Raw genomic sequence first — 20,138 nt, forward strand, 5'->3', positions numbered from 1 at the left:
AGAAGCAAACTTACAGAAGACAAATCAAGCAAGAGCTGAAAATATCACAATTGGTTTTGGAAAAAAGTACTGCAAACACAAGCACAATGACTGCTCAAGCCTCTCTGGAGGCCTGTCTAGACTACACACAGGCTGAGAATTTATGTGGAAAGAGCAAATTTAGGCAACAGCTGAAATTTTAAATTCTGAACATGCCCTGTGTTGAGAAATGGCAGAAACGATGGTCACTATCTGGACAGTTGGGTTCAAGCCATTGTATTCTCCTGCCCTCTGCCCTTCCTTCAGAATCGATGAGTGTCATGAATGCAAATAGATATGTAGTATATGTCTAAGAAACCAAGATAGCGTACAACGATACCTTAAAAAATACTTGGAACATAGCAGGTTTTATGACCTAATATTTTTGTGACTAGAGATATTATTGAAATTGAGACTATGTTGTTAAATTTATTAAGCACTTATTTGTGCTCCCTAAGGAAAAGTACCTAGATTTATTCAGAGAAATGCAGTGTAATATTTTGTGAGATGGCCATGCAATGCAATAAATTTGATTAGGATAGTTCAAGCCAAGTTCACTGGGAGAAGGGTAGCAAAGAGGTGAAACTTATTTTTGTCAAAGAAAGAAGTCCAAGCCATATATTCTAAATATATTTTTTAAAATCAAAGGGTCATGTGAATGAAACTTTATTTTTAGAATGTTGAAATATCTGAAAATTAAAAAAAAAGCACACTGGACAAAGAGATTTTTGTAACAATGTTCTTTTGGTAATGTCCTAAAGTATATTTTTTAGTAATGCTTATAACAGGAAATAAAACTTGATGGAAAATCAGGCAATTTAGGTTATATTCATTTGCTCTAACTTTTATGGATATTAAAATCTATAATAAAATCTCTACTGCTGAAAGCTTTAGATATGAAATGTTATCTACTATCTTTATAAAAGAAAGATAAAAATTTTAAGGAGAAACTTGTCTCTCTAAATAGCATGTTCATTTTAGGTTTATTGAAAGTAGACGTCTTCCAAAATATCGCTCTTATTAACTTAGACCTATAAGAGATTGGAATTTAAAACTAATTCACTTTTATTCTCTTGATCTGGTAGCTCAAGATAGCTATTTAAAGTGCAACATTTAATTAAAAAGGAAAATTGACAGTCTATATGAATATTTTCAAAAATAAACGAGCTGGTTTCCCTCAATTTTTCTGATACATAAGCTCTTTCTTGGGAATAGCTTATGCAACTTGGAGAACCTTTATTAACCCTTTAATGGTAGCTATGAACTTATTTCAGCACATAAATCATGCTGCATGGCTAAACTGAATAACTGATTTATATAACAAAGGTAATGGTTTTAAAAGTGTAATCTATAGAACCTTTGGTGCCACATTTTCTTTTCTTTTTTTCCTTTCTGAAGTTTTGGATAAAGTGAGTTTAAAAATTTTAGGCCACTTCCTGGGTTTGGTTTTTTGTAAAGATGGCTGATGGGCTATAGGTCACCCTTGTTATAAACATTTCTAGACATTCCTTTAATTCCTATAATGTATCTTCTTTGTCATTTTCAAATCCTGCTGTAATACCTGACTGTGAATTTCCAGGCAATTAAAAAGAAAGGTACGATAACAACAAATGATTTCATGATAAAATGAGAAAAACCAATGGAACTGCAACCTTACAGGGAGTAGTTTACCTGCTGGGGACATACAGAACATTTTACATTCTCATAGAACTTACTTTGCTCATATAGTTGCAAAACAGCTCTCCGTCATTCATATCACAAAAAGTAAACGTAAACATACTTGCCACTCATCACTGCTTATAAAAATTCATACCTGCTTCCACACACAGTTGCTATGGCTTTGAAGCAGCCAGATGCAAGTTGGTAGGAACCTGTGTAGCATCGGTCAATTGCCCAATTAAAAAGATTTATTTGGTCAGGATTAAGTTCCAGTAGCAAGACAACAACTTCGCAGCCAAGTTGATGAACCTGAATACATGGAGCAAATCAATATTATTCTTATTTGATGAAAGAATGTTCTAGAGAAAGATACAGATAAAGCTTAGTCAATATAAACTGAGTAAAATGAAAGGGAAGACTGAGCTTTCATTTTGGTTAATTTTTTTTTTTTTTTTTTTTTTGAGACGGAGTCTTGCTCTGTCGCCCAGGCTGGAGTGCCGTGGCGCAATCTCGGCTCACTGCAACCTCCGCCTCCCGGGTTCACGCCATTCTCCTGCCTCAGCCTCTCCGAGTAGCTGGGACTACAGGCGCCCGCCACCACGCCCGGCTAATTTTTTGTATTTTTAGTAGAGATGGGGTTTCACCGTGGTCTCGATCTCCTGACCTCGTGATCTGCCTGCCTCGGCCTCCCAAAGTGCTGGGATTACAAGCGTGAGCCACCGTGCCCGGCCTTATTTTGGTTAATTTTTGTGTCACATATTCTTCAAGAGAGTATAATGTCGCAACTGAAATCTGAAATGTATACATTAAATTTGATCATGTAAGTCTGTTACATAGGGTCCACCTATTCTCAATTTTTACCTCTGAAAAGGAGTGGCTGGGTGTGTTGGCTCACACCTGTAATCCCAGCACTTTGGGAAACTGAGGTGGGTGGATTACCTGAGGTCAGGAGTTTGAGACCAGCCTGGCCTTGAACATGGTGTAACCCTATCTCTACTAAAAATAGAAAAAATTAGCTGGGCATGGTGGTGGGTGCCTGTAGTCCCAGCTACTCAGGAGGCTGAGGCAGGAGAATCACTTAAACCTGAGAGGCAGAGGTAGCAGTGAGCTGAGATTGTGCCATTGCACTCGAGCCTGGGTGACAGAGTGAGACTAGGTCTCAAAAAAAAAAAAAAAGGATGAAGACTTTATTGGCAAATTTTTTTGCATTTAAAATATTTCTGAAAAATACATGTATTTGGTTTAAAAAATCCAATATACAAAAGGATATCCTCTATGTATTAGCTCAGAGTGTTGTGGGGGATCATTTGATGTTACCACCGTGCATGCAGAGTGGCCACTCACCAAAAGATTTTGATGCCAGTAGGAATAGTGATAATTATAGTGGCAGATACGAAGTATGCTTGTGTATCAATGTTTATTCCTACTACAAAGTCTCTTAAGGAAAAAATCAGAGGAAATATGATTATGAAGATTGGTTACTAAATATACTGTGTGAAGCTTAGCGGCCTATATTACAAAAAGAAATATAGTCTCAATAGACTCTTCTTAATCAAAGTTTTTTAATTAAAAAATCGTACTAGATAGAATTAATAGGATGCTGAATCGATGATGCCTGAAGCTACTCTCAAATACTAGATGGTCAGTGAATATGCACATTTGTCCAGGAGAAGCCTGGTGCCTAGAGGCTACATATGTTACTTTCTTCTCAGAAACTAACATTCTGGCCTGGAGTGATGGCTCACACCTGTAATCCCAGCACTTTGAGAGGCCCAGGCAGGCACATCACTTGAGGTCAGGAGTTTGAGACCAGTCTGGCCAATGTGGTGAAACCCTATCTCCATTAAAAATACAAAATTAGCTGGACATGGTGGTGTGCGCCTGTAATCCCAGCTACTGGGGAGGCTGAGGCACGAGAATCACTTGAACCCGGGAGGCAGAGGTTGCAGTGAGCTGAGATGGCGCCACTGCACTCCAGCTGGGGCAATGGAGTGAGGCTGTGTCTCAAAAAAAAAGTAACGTTCTGGTGCCTCCTCTTAAAGTTGTTCACTCTTCTTGCCAATTGAAGCCAGGTGGAAAAGGCAAGATTCTGGCTTCTTTATGTTTTTTCACTTACAGGGTTTGGGCCTAGGTGGGAGTGATATTCTAACTGGATGGTCAAACATCTTCAACCTAGTTTCCCCCAACTGGCTTTAAGTAATTAGCAGCAGATAAAAGCTGATGATATTATTGCAAATGACTTAACATGTCTCTACTAAAAATACAAAAAATTAGCCAGGCATGGTGGCGGGCGCCTGTAGTCCCAGCTACTTGGGAGGCTGAGGTGGGAGAATGGCATGAACCCGGGAGGCAGAGGTTGCAGTGAGCCGAGATCGTGCCACTGCACTCCAGCCAGGGGGACAGAGCGAGATTCCGTCTCAAAAAACAAAAAAACAAAAACAACAACAAAAAACATGTCTTTAAAAAGTTAGACTTGAGAGAAGAATCAAGCTTTTATTGTACTTCAGAAACTTACATTGAGGTACAAAATACACAGAAATAGTATATAATTCCTATGTATATCATGAGTCATTTTAACACCCTCCTATGATCACTACCAGGTCAAAAACCAGAATATTGCCAGCACCACTGAACCCTCCCCTGGGCACTCTCTTAAACACCAGCCCGTCTTTCCTACCCAGGAGAAACCACTATCTTGACTTCTAGCACTACTTGTCAGTATGGGCAGTTATTGAGGTCTATATAAATGGAATTATACGGTATATAATTTTGTCTCCTGTGGCTTTTATTTGCATTTCCCTCATGCTATAGACTGCATGTTTGTATCCCCCCAACCCCCAATTCATATTTAAACCTTAACCCCCAAGGTGGTGGTATTTGGAGGTGGGGCCTTTAGGAGGTGATTAGGTCATGAGGTGGGGAGCCCCTGTGAATGAGATTAGTGCCCTCATAAGAAAGACCCCAGAGAGTTCCCTTGTCCCTTATGTCACGTGAGGACACAGCAAAAAGACTGCTGCCTATGAACCAGGAAGAAGGCCCTCACCAGACAGAAATCTGCCAGCACGTTAACCTTGGACTTCTTGACCTCCAAAAGTGTGAGAAATAAATTTCTGTTGTTCATAAGCCACTAGTCTATGATATTTTGTTATAGCCGCCTGAATGGACTAAGATACATGATTATTAATGAGCTTGAGAAACTTTTCTTATGTTTACTGGTCAGTTAGATAACCTCTTCGGTGAACTGCTTAAGTTTCTTGCTCATTTTTCTATTGAGTCTGTATTTATCTTATTTATTTGTAGGGGTCCTTTACATATAGATAAGAGCCCTCTGCTGACTGTGTGTTATAGACATCTCTCACTTTATGGCTAGCCTGTTCACATTCTTAATGGTGTCTTTTGGTGAATAAAAGTTAATAGCTCTTCCTTAGGGTAATTTTTGCATTCTGCTCAAGAAATCTTACTGTAACCCCAGGGATGAAGATATTCTTCTGGATTATTTTCTAGAGACTGTTATTTTAGCTGTTACATTTAGATCTACAATCCACCTGCAATGAATTTTTGTAAAGTGTGAGGAAAGGCTCAATTTTTTTTTTCTTTCTTTCCTTTAGTAAGGCTATCCAATTGACCCCAAATTACTTACTGGAAAAAAACCATTTTTCTCACAGGTCTGCAGTGCCATCTTTGAAATAAAAAATGTGTGTATATACATAATACATGCGTAATTTTCTGGCCTCCCTATTCTACTCCATTGGTATATATACTTATTCTTGGTCAATAGTTCAGTGTTTTAATGACCATACGTTTATAATAAGTATTGGTTTCTGCTAAAGTGAATCCTCTCACTTTGATTATAGTGTTCAAAATTATCTTAGCTATTTCTGGTCCTGAAAGGAACTTTCAGTTGTCATAAATATCCTGCTCAGATTTTGACTGGAATTGCATTGTCTCCATAAATCATTCTGGAGGAGAACTGACTTCTTTACAATAGTGAATCTTCCACTTCAATAGCATGGTATATTCTTCCATTTATTAGATGTTTAATTTTTCTCATTAATGCCTTATATATTTCTATGTATGAGGCCTTGCACATTTTTGTTAGGTTTATTCCTAAGTATTTAATGTTAATTCCTAATTTTAAAATGCCATTATAAGTGGCATAATTAAAAATTTATTTTTCCAGCTCCCCATCGTTGCTGTACTAACATATAATTGATTTTTAATTTTGACCTTTCATATGGCAACCAGGCTAAATTCACTGATTAATTCCAACACTTTATCTAAAGACTTGTTGGAATTTCCTACACACACAATTGTGTCACCTGTGAACAATGAGTTTTATTTATGTTTTATTATTCTTTATAATCTCTTCTTTCCTACTCCACTGGCTAGGATCTCCAGTATGATGTTGATAGAGGTGGTGACAGTAAGCTTCCTTGGCCATTTTAATCTCAGAGAGAACACTTTCAAATTAACTATTAAATATGATGTTTACATATTTTATATTAAATATGGTGCTTATAGGGTGTTTTTTTTTCAAGGTGCCTTTTGTCAAACTAAGGATGTTCTTTTCTATTTGTAGTTTTGTCAGGAGTTTTTCTCATGAATAAATGTAGAACTTTATCAAATGCTTTTCCTACATCTGAGATCGTGTTTTTGAGATTCTGTGAATATAGTTAATATATGAATGAACTGACAGACATTTGAATATTAACCAACCTTACAGTTCTTGAATAAACCCAATTTGACCATGGTAAGTCATCTTTCTTCTATATCACTAAATTCAATTTTCTAATATTTTATTTAAAGTTTTGTATCTATGTATTAGAGACAATCTCATGAATGAGGCTGCCTTTTACTTTTCTTCCTTGCTACAACCTTTTCTTGTTTTATTATCAAGGTTATTCTGGTTTCACAAAATGTACTGGGATGTATTTCCTCTTTATCTGTTTTCTCTTTAAGAATCTGCATTGAATCCATGCAATTTTTTCTTTAAATGTTCAGTAGAATTCATCAGCAAAGCCATCTGGTTTTATAGTTTTCTTTTTTTAACACTTTAAAGAAAGTCACTCCCTCTTTTTTGATTGAACTTGCCACGGATTTATGATTTTTTTTAGTATTGTTAACAAATTCAACTTTTGGTTTAATGATCACTACCATTAATTTGTTTCTCTTTCATTAATTTCTACTCTTATTTCTATTATTTCCTTCATGGTACTGTTTTTGAGTTTGATATTCTATTCTTTTTCTAACTTCTTGTGATGGATGTTTAGGTCATTGATTATCCACCTTTTCTCTCTTTAATATGAGAGTCTTCAGAAAGCTCATGGAAAATGTATATTATGAAAAAATTATGCATGGATTAAAACTTTTTTGCACCAAAATGAACTTGTGCTAACTTGTTATATCATGTCTGAACAGAATTTAGTTTGAGGCACTAAGAAGGAGAAGACATCAGTTTGAAAAGAGCCCCTATCAGAGTAACATGAATCCTGCTGAAATTGAAGCAAGTACAAACATCAAATTTATAGTGAAGCTTGGGTGGAAGAATAGTGAAATCATTGCTGCTTTACAAAAAATGTATAGGGGCAATTCTCCCAAAGAAATTAGCAGTTTACAAATAGAAAACCTGTTTTAAGATGATGTTGAAGATGAAGCCCACAGTGGTAGACCATCCATACCAATTTGTGAGGGAAAAATTCATTTAGTTTGTGCCCTAATTAAAGAGGACTGACGATTAACAGCAGACACAATAACCAACACCACAGACATCTCAATTGGTTCAGCTTATACAATTCTGACTGAAAAATTAAACTTTAGCAAATGTTCCATGTGACGGGCACCAAAACTCATCAGCAGTAGACAAGCAGAGCTTTCAATGAAAATTTTCAACAAATGGAATTAAGATTCTATAGATCTTCAAAGAATTGTAACAGGAGATGGAACGTGGCTTTACCAGTGCTATCCTAAAAACAAAGCACAATAAAAACAATGGCTACCAAGAGATGGAAGTGGTCCAGTCAAAGCAAAAGTGGACTATTCAAGAGCAAAGGTCATGGCAACAGATTTTTGGGGTGCTCCAGGAATTTCACTTGTTGACTTTCCGGAAGGCTAAAGAACAATGACATCTGCTATTATAAGAGTGTTTTGAGAAAGTTAGCCAAAGCATTAGCCGAAAAATACCTGGGAGAACTTTACCAGAAAGTCCTTTTTCACCATGACAATGCTCCTGCTAATTCTTCTCATCAAATGAGGGCAATTTTGCAAGAGTTCTGATGGGAAATCATTAGGCATCCATCTTACAGTTCTGATTTGGCTCCTTCTGACTTCTTTTGGTTTCCTAATCTTAAAAAAATCTCTAAAAGCCACTGAATTTTCTTCAGGTCATAATGTAGAGAACGTGGCATTGACATGGTTAAGTTTCCAGGACTTAGTTCTGGGATGGATTCTTTAGGCATGGATTAAGCAAAGACTTCAAAAAATGTCTTGACCTCGATGGAGATTATGTTAAGAAATATATTTTTAAATTTTTATCTTTTAATTCTATTCTTCCACAAAACTTTTTGAAGTCCCCTTGTATATGTGCTTAAGGCTGTGCATTTCATTCTAAGAAAGGCTTTACTTACAGCCCACAAGTTTAGTATATAGTACTTTCATTATTCTTCAGTTAAAAATATTTTCCAGTTTCCATAGTAATTTATTCTTCAACTCACTGGTTATCAGGAAGTATTTTTAAAAATTATCTTTTTGTTATTGAATTGAATACCAACTTAATGCTACTCTGATTAGAGACCATAGTCTCTATCATTTCACTAATGTAACCTTTGCTGAGATTTGCTTTATGACCCAGCTTATGGTCAGTTTTGATAAATATTACTATCTTTTTTATCTTGATGTATCATAGTGTAAAGTGAACAACACATAAATCTATACTTGTGTGGCTGATGTGTGAAGAGGTATTGTGAACAATGCTTATACATCTCTGTAACTCAACTGAGGCAGAACACAGAAGACATTTAAAAACAATGTATTTTTGCCTATACTTACTCGTAAATCTTGACAAGCCAGAATGTTGTCAAGCCATTTATATAGGTAGCCATCTGGGGAAAGGCCCACATTGTCAAAGACAGGGCCACAGCACAGTACTGCTGACATTGCCTGATGATAAAAACACAACAAGACATGGAAATGAAACTTGGAATGATCTAATGGTATCCAATTGACTTTATAAAACATAATTGTCAGAATTATAAATGATAAGGGCCCTCTAAACACACTTATTTCTCCAAGATTTTTAAAGCATTCTTTAGTAGCTTTAATAAAAAATACCAGATTCCAAATTTGGCTCTTTTCATAAGAATTAAAAACTCATAAGTTTACCTTTGTGGACATTTAATTTTATAATTATAACAACTCTTTATGATCAGAGTAAGTATTCAAAACCAAAAAACCATTTTGCAATATTTAAAATAAGCTTTCCTTCAATGTTTCAAGTGAATTCTGCTTATAAGATAAATATAGCTTTTCAAATTTTGCTTTTATGACAAATATTGGACTAATGTATTGAACTGAGACAGCATAAAATATATGAAAAATATGAAAGTAAATAATTATAATCCTTAATCAAAGGTAAATAAAATGAAAAATATAAACTTTAGTTCCTCTGAAGGGGTGGGTGGAGGGATAAATCAAGGGAAAGTAGGAGAAAAGGAGATCTTGAATAACTTTGTAATTGGCAGGTCCAACTGACTATCAGGGCCATAGTTTAAATTAGCTCCACCGAGGCAAAGGTAACCTGAGAGTCAGCAACTTATGTTGTATGACAGAGCTGATATACAGTTAGTTTTCTGAAGGAAATTAGGCTGTAAAGGAGTCATGCTTCTGAAGATTTTGAATAGTCCTAGTTGGGGGGAAATTTATTTCTGGCAGTCTTCTAGGATAGAAGGAGATTAAAAAGGGAATGTTGCTCTGGGTAGATTTTGAACTTGAGGTGATGTCTATTTTTTTCTTTTTTAGGTTGAAAGTTAATTGACAAGACAGCTATACAATGGGTAAAGGAGCAAAAATATATGGTTCCCATACAGGAGAAATATGAGAAGAAAATGGGAGCTTAGAAAAGCTATGCATGTGTGTGTCCACGTGATTTTTTTGTATGTGCGCTTAGATTTTATTCTATTAGATTGTATTATTTATTTTAAGCTTATTTTTAAGGCATGTTTATTGGTTTAATGAGAGAGACCATCCATCTGACAAAAGTCATTCGTGAGTACAATGTCACCTACTTTTAATGCACAATACTGATATCTTGTAATCTGATGATTTCTGTCACTGTAACGATCCAGAGGAGTGAACATAATGCTGAAGGGTCCTGCCCACTGGCTGAATAAGATGAAAAGATGGTGCCTCAGGCTTTGCTGGGGGAAGAGAAATCTTCGGTGGTGAACTAGGGAGAAAAACACACTTAGAGGTTACAAGACTGGACATACTCTATATCGCTATTATATATATTTCTTACATTTTGAGGAAAGGAACCACTTCATTTTTTAACTACAGTTTTCTTTAGGCAATGAAACATGCACTTAAAAAGTCAAGCCACATTTTCTTTTCTAAGTGTGCACTCTTCCTGTCCTCACGTTGCAGCCAGCAGCACCTTGACTCAGAGAGGGAAAGAAAGATCAAAAAAAGGACCTGCAGAGATTTTTTTCTAATCAATATCTGGGAAAATTGCAACACTTCCCACTCAGCTGCTGCTTACATATTAAATGTTTTTTGACTGCTGCCCATCTTTAAGAGAACTCGGAAATAGCATAGACTGTCTATTTCAAACTCACATAGGTACTTCACTTTAACTGAAGAGGTAAACTCAAATCTTAATTTAGGGTCGCTGAAGATGAGAAGGATTGGTAAGAAGGTTATTAACATCAAAATAGTGAAAAGTGGAAATACTAGCTGATAAGGGGCTTTTTGTAATAATACCAAAAAATTTAATTAGAATAATTTTTTATAGCAAACTAACCAGCTATTTTATTTTCTATGTTCTATTAGAATGAAGATGTTTCATACCCACTTGCTCTGTGAAGGATAATTTTCTCCATAATATAATATTTAATCAAATGTAAAATATATTAAGCTTTATAGAATTACATTGAATGTGTTGGTAGGGTAGAGTCAGAGAGAAGAAATATTGCTGAAATTACCTGTTCACAGATTAGTATAGAGACAATGTGAAAAAAATGAAGCCTGTGTGAATGTTCCTTCTGAATTACTTCCTTCCTATGGAAATCCATCAGTTCATTTTCAGATGGAAACCAAAACAAAGAATAGAAATGACACACACAAAGCCAAATTTAATACTTATCATTCCCCTTCCAACTCTGTGCTGAGTAATGACAATCTGTTCTCATATATATGTCCTAGTATCTCGAAGTAAATAAACAATACCATCCCAGACCTGCATAAAGGCCAGTAGGGTTAAAGACGAAAGCACCGTAATAAAGAACACGAATGGGCTTCCAAGCATGAATGGTAATTTCTTGTAACGGATCACCGTACCTGGAACACACTGAATCAAGTTGGCCACCATTGCACTAAAATGTGCCCGGATATCTTTAAGAATTTCAACTTCTTTGTCATTTTCAGCTTCTAGGAGCATGCGGGTCAAGTCCACGTATTCTAAGAACAAAGCTCCCAGGGCTAAAGTATCCCGCTCTAGGGCTCCATTTGTGCTGGAATAAAGGAAAATTAAATTTTTAAATGATCAGTCTTTATGTCAAAGTAATACAGGCCTCATGAAAACTAAGATTCACTGTCACAGCTCACACACTAAAGTTGTTCCTAACCTATATGCAGTCTAAAGAAAATATGAAAAAAGAAAAAGCGAGCTTTTTTGGATTTTTCTAAGTTAAGTGTATTATATTTAAAAACAAAGAAAAGACAAAACAGAGAGACAGAAAGAAAACAAAAAGATCAGTCTGGTGAGAAGAAAGCAACTCGGTAGAATTCTGACCCTACCTGTCACTTATTACACCAGCATCAGCCAAAAGTTCGAAAATTCGAAGTAGTTGTAGCCTTAACAAGTCTCGCCGTTCTCGGCGTTTCTTGTTCTGTGTAGAAAGAGGTAGTATCACTTACAGACACAGGCAAAACAATATTAACTTTGCTTTAGAAAATGGTATTAACAAAAGGCATAATCTAGTCATTTTCAATTTTCTAAGCATAAAAGTCAGCATATATTTTTCTCTCTTCCTGATCCTCAGAGGAAATGCTTGCTATCTACAGGCTATAAGAGAAACACATCATAAGTGGGTTAGTAAATATTAGGTGGAAATGTTGAGAACCAACAAGCCTCATTTCCCATATGCTCCCAGTGTCTGCTGAAAGGCAGAAGCATCCGAAACCAGTGAAAGGAGCAGGGGACATGAAATAATCCCAGTTCTGGTCATGGAAGTAACACTGTTTGTTCTTATTCACACTGCTGAATTTGTTATTTCTTTATTTTTACATTTTATTTATTTATTTTTGAGATAGGATCTCACCATGTCACCCAGGCTGGAGGGCAGTGGTGTGATCTTGGCTTACTGTAACCTCGAACTCCCGGGCTCAAGTGATTCTTCTGCCTCAGCCTCTCGAGTAGCTGGGACTACAGGTGTGCACCACCACACCTGGCTACTCTAGTAGCTGGGACTACAGGCATGCACCACCACACCCAGCTAATTTAAAAAATTTTGTAGACCTAGGTCTTTCTATGTGCCCAGCCTGGTCTCGAACTCTTAGCCTCAAGTAATCCTTCTACATTGGCCTCCCAAAGTGCTGGGATTACAGGCATGAGCTACTGCACCTGACGTAATTTCTGCTATTTCTTGCATCATTGCTACTATATGAGAAGCCTTCTTTTCTAGGTTTTTTTTTTTTTTTTTTTGAGACAGAGTCTTGCTCTATCACCCAGGCTAGAGTGCAGTGGCGTGATCTCGGCTCACTGCAACCTCCACCTCCCAGGTTCAAGTGATTCTCCAGCCTCAGCCTCCCGAGTAGCTGGGACTATAGGCGCACGCCACCATGCCCAGCTAATTTTTGTGTTTTTAGTAGAGACGGGGTTTCACCATGTTGGCCAGGATGGTCTCGATCTCTTGACCTCGTGATCCGCCTGCTCTGGCCTCCCAAAATGCTGGGATTACAGGCGTGAGCCACCGCGCCTGGCTCTTTTCTAGTCTTATTATTATTTTTATCCTGGTACATTAAAAGTTCATCCTTTTCAGAATTCACTTCAGGGAAGGTGATGCTAGGGAAAATGCCTCATATGCCAGATGAAACAAATTATATTCTTGGCCATTTGACTCCTTGTGAAAAAACAAGCAAACACACAAAAACCCAAAATTCAATTTTAACTCAAACTTCCTGCAAAATAATGTAATAGTTGACATACATGAGTATTTTAAGTTGTTTTGCATTTGTATGTTTAGGACATAAAATCTACAGAACCATTTTATACTAAATACTTAATAAAAACTGAAAAATAATAAAAACAACAAAAGTTAAAATATCAAGATTCATTTGTTAAAAGCTGTTAGGTGTTTGTATTTATTTATTTTTTTTTTGAGATGGAGTCTTGCTCAGTCGCCCAGGCTGGAGTGCAGTGGCGCGATCTCGGCTCACTGCAAGCTCCGCCTCCCGGGTTCACGCCATTCTCCTGCCTCAGCCTCTCCGAGCAGCTGGGACTACAGGCACCCGCCACCACGCCCGGCTAATTTTTGTATTTTTAGTAGAGACGGGGTTTCACTGTGGTCTCGATCTCCTGACCTCGTGATCCTCCTGCCTTGGCCTCCCAAAGTGCTGGGATTACAGATATGAGCCACCGTGCCTGGCCAGGTGTTTGTATTCTTTAGGGGAAATCACTGGGTTTGATTTAAATTCAGATGATTGTCCAAAAAACCAAGCCTTAATTTTTTAAATTCAAATTCTTACCTCTGGTCTTCTTTCCAGAGCTTCTTTCATTAATGGATGAAGTTCTTCTACCAATTCTCTATGGAGGAAAAAGGTCAAATTTGAAATTCATTGTTTTTGACACCAAACTTGTCACTAAATACTCTATATCCATTCAATCCCAAATCACTTGCTTTTTGCACTTTGCTTCTAACATCACAATCTCCCTGACCTTTTCATTTCCCAATCACGTGCTAAGCTGGAAACAGATATTGGCCTATACTTTGTATTATTGGTCTTAATTCCAGTGTTATGCATATAATTTTGGCTCAATATCTATTTGTTGACTTGATTTTGATTTAACGTTCTGGAGATCTCTATGACAAAAAACAAACAAACAAAAAAAGAAAACCCTATGTGAACAATTAAACAAACAATATTTTCCAAGTATTTGCTAAATTCAAGTACTTTACTGCAAGTTATGGAGCTGAAGATAAATAAAATTGAGCCCTGTACACAAGAAATTTTCAGTCTAATTAGTGGAAAAGAGATGGGTGCAATTACCACAGTGCTGCATTTGGGATCTGTGCTCTGCAAACTGACTTATAGTTGACTTTAAAACAAAGCCTTTTTTGGATTTCAGAACTAAATTCCTTTATTTCCACTATATAATAAATAAAAAATTCTGTATGGCAAGTACTAAAATTGTGAGATTCCCATCAAAACCTTTTCTTTTATGTAGTAAAAATATATGTCTTGATCACAATATATATCTTTGTTCTGATTATCTCCAGTTCTCAACATTATACTTTCTAATCTAATTAGCTCTCTTCTTCAAGAAATAACTTCTGAATTGCTAGGTCAAAAAACAGACAAAAAGATAAGATGTAGCTTGCTGTCAGACTAGTATGTAGGTATTTTGTCTGTATTATGCCCAAGTTTGAAAACCTTGCACTTTCTGGTAGGATATTTTGTTCTATTAAACATCACCAGCCAGGAAAATCCAAAGATAGGAAGATAAACTCTATGACATTCCACATCGAGAGACAGAAAGCCTGAGTCCTATTCCTGATTTCTCCAATGCAGACATTAGAATTTCTTCATTGAAGAAATGGGAATAACATCGATAGTTTCCTCCACTTTACAGCTACCATTTAACAAATATTTACATTGTGAATATTTACATTTAATATGCCTTCTCAATACATTTATGAGATGGATTCTCTAATTATACTAACGTTTAAAAAATTAGATACACTTATTTATTTTTATTATGCCAATTTTACAGTTGAGAAAACTGAGGCCCAGAGACATTAAGTTTTCTAGACTCATGAGGCTAGTTGGTTGCATAATCTTACCTGCCTCTAGGAATATTTAGAGGTCTATATATGCAAAACAATCTTAGATTCTTCAGGTAAGAATGTTGGGTAATTTCAGGGATTGTTATTGTTATCTCCTTGTATTTATTTATTTATTTATTTATTTTTACTTTATTTTATTTTTTTGGTGACTGAGTATCACTCAGTCGCCCAGGCTGGAGTGCACTGCAACCTCTGCCTCCCGGGTTCAAGCTATTCTCCTGCCTCAGCCTCCCAAGTAGCTGGGACTACAGGCGCACACCACCACGCCTGGCTAATTTTTGTACTTTTAGTAGAGATGGGGTTTCACCATGTTGCCCAGGCTCGTCTTGAACTCCTGACCTCAGGTGATCTACCCAGCTCAGCCTCCCAAAGTGCTGTGTTTACAGGCATGAGCCACTGCACCCGGCCATCTCCTTGTATTACTATACGATATTTTGTCTTAATTAATTAACCAATAACTAGTAAAACCCTGGTTAACTGGTAACCTACGCAGTCAGAACCCACAATTACTTCCTTTAAGAATAAAATCTGGGCCGGGCGCGGTGGCTCATGCCTGTAATCCTAGCAGTTTGGGAGGCCGAGGTGGGCCGATCACGAGGTCAGGAGTTTGAGACCATCCTGGCCAATATAGTGAAACTCCATCTCTACTAAAAATACAAAATATTAGCCAGGAGTGCTGGTATGTGCCTGTAATCTCAGCTACTCAGGAGGCTGAGGCAGGAGAATTGCTTGAACCTGGAAGGCGGAGGTTGCTGTGAGCCAAGATCACGCCACTGCACTCCAGCCTGGGTGACAGAGTGAGACTCCATCTCAAAAAAAAAAAAAAAGAATAAAATCTGACTCTAACCATAAATAACTTAGATCTTTTTCAGTAGCTTCTAAAACATCTTATTAATCTTTATTTTTCAAGTGGGGTTTCTCATAAATGCTTGGAGGTTTCTCATTTCTATCTACATGGAAAATTTTGTTTGCGACTTTGTCTTTATAGGGTTTTGTTGCTCATCTAAAGTTATCAGAGGCAACCCAAACTAACATTTTACAATGTCTCTTTCAAAGGCTTTGACAGTACTTCAAATGGAATGATTATTTGATTGCAAATGTGAATAAATAAGGAATCCAGAAAGCAGGTATATGGTTATATTAAGGCAAAGAAAGTGCCCTATAGAAAGATCAACCAAGCCGGACATGGTAGCTCACGCCTATAATCCCAGCACTTTGGCGGGCTGAGGCGGGTGGATCACTTGAGGTCAGAAGTTCGAGAACAGCCTGGTCAACATGGTGAAACCCCATCTCTACTATAAATACAAACATTAGCTGGACGTGGTGGCGCGGGTCTGTAGCCCCAGCTACTCGGGAGGCTGAGGCAGGAGAATTGCTTGAATCCAGGAGGCAGAGTTTGCAGTGAGCTGAGATTGCGCCACTGCACTCCAGCCTGTGTGATAGAGCGAGACCCCGTCTCAAGAAAAAAAAAAGAAAAAAAAGAAAAGATCAACCAATGGAACTGAACACATTGGAAAGGGTTTTATCAATGCTTAACCTTTGAGAATCTGTTGGGTAAATGGCTGATGAGCAGACTGTTATTATTTTGACGTGATAACCTCTGAACAGTCTGGCTAACTGGGATTGATACTGAACTATCTTCACTTTTAGTTGTCTAAAACAAAGCTTGCCAGTGAAATAAAATCTGAGAGGTAAAATCAAAGTTGCAATGACTAAAAGTGACAGGTGAGGCAGTTGCAAGGAATGCTTGTTACATGCACATCAACCAAGACGATGTAGTGGGAAGTCACACAAAGCCTATAAACTCTCCAGGCACATGCCAACACACAGACTCAAATGTGAGTTAATAAAGGAACTACAATAGCAGCAGCATGTATGAATTTAGAACAACTCATTAAGACTACTGTACCTGAAAACAAGGGAATTTGTTCTTCCAAATCCTAAAACTAAGGACTCTGTGATCTCAATGCTCTCTAGTCTCATCAAAGGCACCAACTGCTTTAACAGAACTCCCACCGACGGGGTGCCTATGGCCTGAAATAAGTTGAATACAAGTGAAAAAGAGGTAACATGGTAACTGATGGTTCCTTTAATCAAAGGATGATCCCATTATAACAGTTTCAAAGTACTGAACCACATCCCAAGGCACTGCCATCATTCCGGGAAACACACACACACACACACACACACACATTTAATACAGCAAAATGAATGCAATTCTCACCTGGAACACAAATTCTAAAGACATTTTTTTTGATAACGGTCTTCTTTTTAAAAACATTTAAGTCTATAAAGCTATCTTTAACAAGATAATTTATTTAATCAAGGCATGATTTAAAGGTGAATACTCGGTGAGAAGTGAGAGAAATGTAGTGTGGTGTTGTAGGACACAAACCAAACCTCAGGGCACGAATAAATACAAGTCACTCTATGGTCTTAAGCAAGTTTCTCAACTTTTCTTTATCTTTGGTTCCCTACTTGTCAGGGAGGAGTAATAAATTATTCATATAAACACTCAATGGAATTTAGAAATGTGTAGGATGAAAATCTGATCCCATAATACTCCAGATGGCAGGCACAGTGCAATTTGCACTGTGAACTCTAGACAAACAAGCTAAAAAAAAACCTTACAGAATAATTCTTCTGAAGCATGTCATGTCACCTTGTTATCGTAGCTCACTGTACCATCAGGTGTGGTCGCCATTATTTCTGGAGTGGAAGCTCTTAAGTGTCCTGGGCTCATAATACTGGGTTTTGCAACTCCAAAACAAAGAATTAGGTAATTTCTCCACAAAGTAACATAGTTGTCTCCACTGCCGGCAGTGCTGGTTTTCTTGGCATTAATTGGGCTACTAGAAATATGGAGTCAAAAACAAGAGTGAAACTAAGTTCTGGATTTTAAATATCACTTATTAAATAAAGATCATAGGAAGTACTCAAATAGAGTTGAACAACTGTCGATTAAGAATGTTATTCAAAGAGTATCTGCATTGGATAAAAAGTCAAACAGAAGAACTTTAAAGTATCTTTTACCATTAAAAGTCTGAAATTATAGACTTAGACAATCATACTGATTATTAAGGCAAAAAACCACTAGCTTTAGACAAAAATTTTTTAATGTTTTTACTCAGTGTTAAGAATTCTCTAGTAGGAAGTTCAGAAATTGGGATGATAACATCCCAATCTCTTGCACAAAATGAAAATTTAAGAGGGCAAATGGAAAAACAAGAGGGCAGAGGAAAACACAAGAATCCCTTACTTTGGGTCCACCAGAGGCATCACCGACTGGAGCCGAGTGAAGGCATAAGGCCAGGCATAGCTGAGGGCTGTGGGGCAGTGCTTGGGTAAGTTCTCCTGCCGGAGGAAGCTGAAGAGGCAGAGGACCCAGGGGTCTTTGACAGACTGTGCAAATATCCAGACATGGGAAGGGCTTTTCACATCATAATGGCTATTGACCAGGACTGCGTTCCATTCCACCAACCACTGCAGATCCACATTGTGGGTGAGTGGTAATGTTGCCTGTAGTTATAAGAGGTAGGTTGTGAGTTAAACTCGCACTGAAGTTATCCATCCTCATCAGGGCTCAGCCTGAATACTCATTCTTGCACAGTGCTTCTCCTGAGTGCACTGGGCTGGCTTTGAATCTGAAACACCAATCCTGCACCTACCACATTTGACCTTGGTGTGTGGTCATCAGTCTTCCTATGCTAGATGATAAGCAGCTTAAGTGCAAACCTTAAGAACTTGGGTCACATTTTGACAGGTTTATTGCCACAGAGCACTGTGCATCAGTACACAGAAGCTGTTCACTAATTATTTGTTGAATGAATATATGACAGTAAATTTAAACTGAACCATGGATTCACTATTTTAAAATTCTGAAGTTATTCATCTCTGAGATGCACAAATGTGTTTTTATCATTGTAATTAACACATTCTTAAAGCTATGATCTTCTCTATCTTTCCTTACACTGAAATATCTTCCCTTTGATTTAGAGAGATGGCTAAGCACAATCCCTTTTATGAAGGACATTCTACTGACAGTTTTTGAGATAAGATACCTATGTATTCTTATTTATTTATTTATTGAGACAGAGTGTTGCTCTGTCACACAGACTGGAGTGCAGTGGTGTGATCTTGGCTCACTGCCACCTCCGCCTCCCAGGTTCAAGCGATTCTTGTACCTCAGCCTCCCCAGTAGCTGGGATTACAGGCAATCGCCACCACGCCTGGCTAATTTTTGTATTATCTTTTAGAAGAAGCAGGGTTTCACCATGTTGGCCAGGCTGGTCTCGAATTCCTGACCTCAAGTGATCTGCCTGCTTTGGCCTCCCAAAGTGCTGAGATTATAGTCGTGAACCACCACACCCGGCCAAGATACCTACATATTCTTGCCCTATGATAGCAAGCAAAAATAAAAATCTCTTGAAATCTCTTGAAAGATAAATATCTATATTAGTAAGTTCTTATATTCCATTTTGTTCTCTTTTAAGTCTAGATACCAAAGTTCAGGGGACATCAATTTTCAAATAATATAGCTATTGTGCCAAGAGAGGACACTGCCTTTATGTTTGTAAAATGATGAATTTACCTGTTGGGTTTATGAGTTCCCATGGGTAAGAGTGTTGTAATTGTGGCCTCAATGGTCAATAGGCTGTAAGGGGCAGAGTTGGAGCTACAGAGCCTGAGAGATGAGATGGCAACATAGGCTCTGCCCAAAGCCTGTGACCTGAGAAAAGTACTGAACATCCCAGAATCTCTGTTTATTGAATTTATGACTTGGGAATTATAATGCTGATCTCACCAAATCTTTCAGTGAATTACATGAGATAAGAGCTGTAAAAACACCTGGCACAAAGCAGCCGCTGCTTCTCCCATTACTCTCTTCCCGTTTCTGTACATCTTCCTAACTGCAGTATTGCTGAGCTAGTTACCCAGCTTAAGATTTTGATTTTGGTACACACAGAAGAAAAGCACATGAACAAAATATAAAGTGTTATCTGTAGGCAAGTAGGATACGTACATTAAACAAAGATTAGTATTCCGTTCCATGTCAAAACAATTTGAAATTCTAAAAGAAGTAGGACTATTTCACTATTACTGTTAAGGTCTGCAGTACCTGACTTATAGTTTTAGTGTATTATTATTATGACCATAAGCAAGAACAGGGCCACTAAAAATAGG

The 20,138-nt window shown here is 37.4% G+C and overlaps 1 protein-coding gene across 8 annotated transcripts in view; it reads right to left on the reverse strand.

Moving 5' to 3' along the window:
- FRY (FRY microtubule binding protein) overlaps positions 1 to 20,138 on the reverse strand; it is a 458,299-nt gene that overhangs the window by 103,036 nt on the left and 335,125 nt on the right. For all 8 annotated transcript variants that reach the window (XR_004031657.1, XR_004031658.1, XM_030818558.1 and 5 more), the window contains 9 exons: positions 18,214 to 18,473; positions 17,617 to 17,806; positions 16,864 to 16,988; positions 13,636 to 13,693; positions 11,686 to 11,777; positions 11,227 to 11,399; positions 9,957 to 10,117; positions 8,722 to 8,832; positions 1,832 to 1,986 (listed from right to left, as the gene is read on the reverse strand). Coding sequence is in view for 6 of the 8 variants with exons in the window: in XM_030818558.1 (XP_030674418.1) it covers positions 1,832 to 1,986; positions 8,722 to 8,832; positions 9,957 to 10,117; positions 11,227 to 11,399; positions 11,686 to 11,777; positions 13,636 to 13,693; positions 16,864 to 16,988; positions 17,617 to 17,806; positions 18,214 to 18,473 (1,325 nt within the window). In the remaining 2 variants the exon portion in view is untranslated. The remainder of the gene's footprint in view (positions 1 to 1,831; positions 1,987 to 8,721; positions 8,833 to 9,956; positions 10,118 to 11,226; positions 11,400 to 11,685; positions 11,778 to 13,635; positions 13,694 to 16,863; positions 16,989 to 17,616; positions 17,807 to 18,213; positions 18,474 to 20,138) is intronic.

This window comes from Nomascus leucogenys, chromosome 9 (genome assembly GCF_006542625.1).
Source record: "Nomascus leucogenys isolate Asia chromosome 9, Asia_NLE_v1, whole genome shotgun sequence".
Taxonomy (NCBI): Eukaryota; Metazoa; Chordata; class Mammalia; order Primates; family Hylobatidae; genus Nomascus; species Nomascus leucogenys.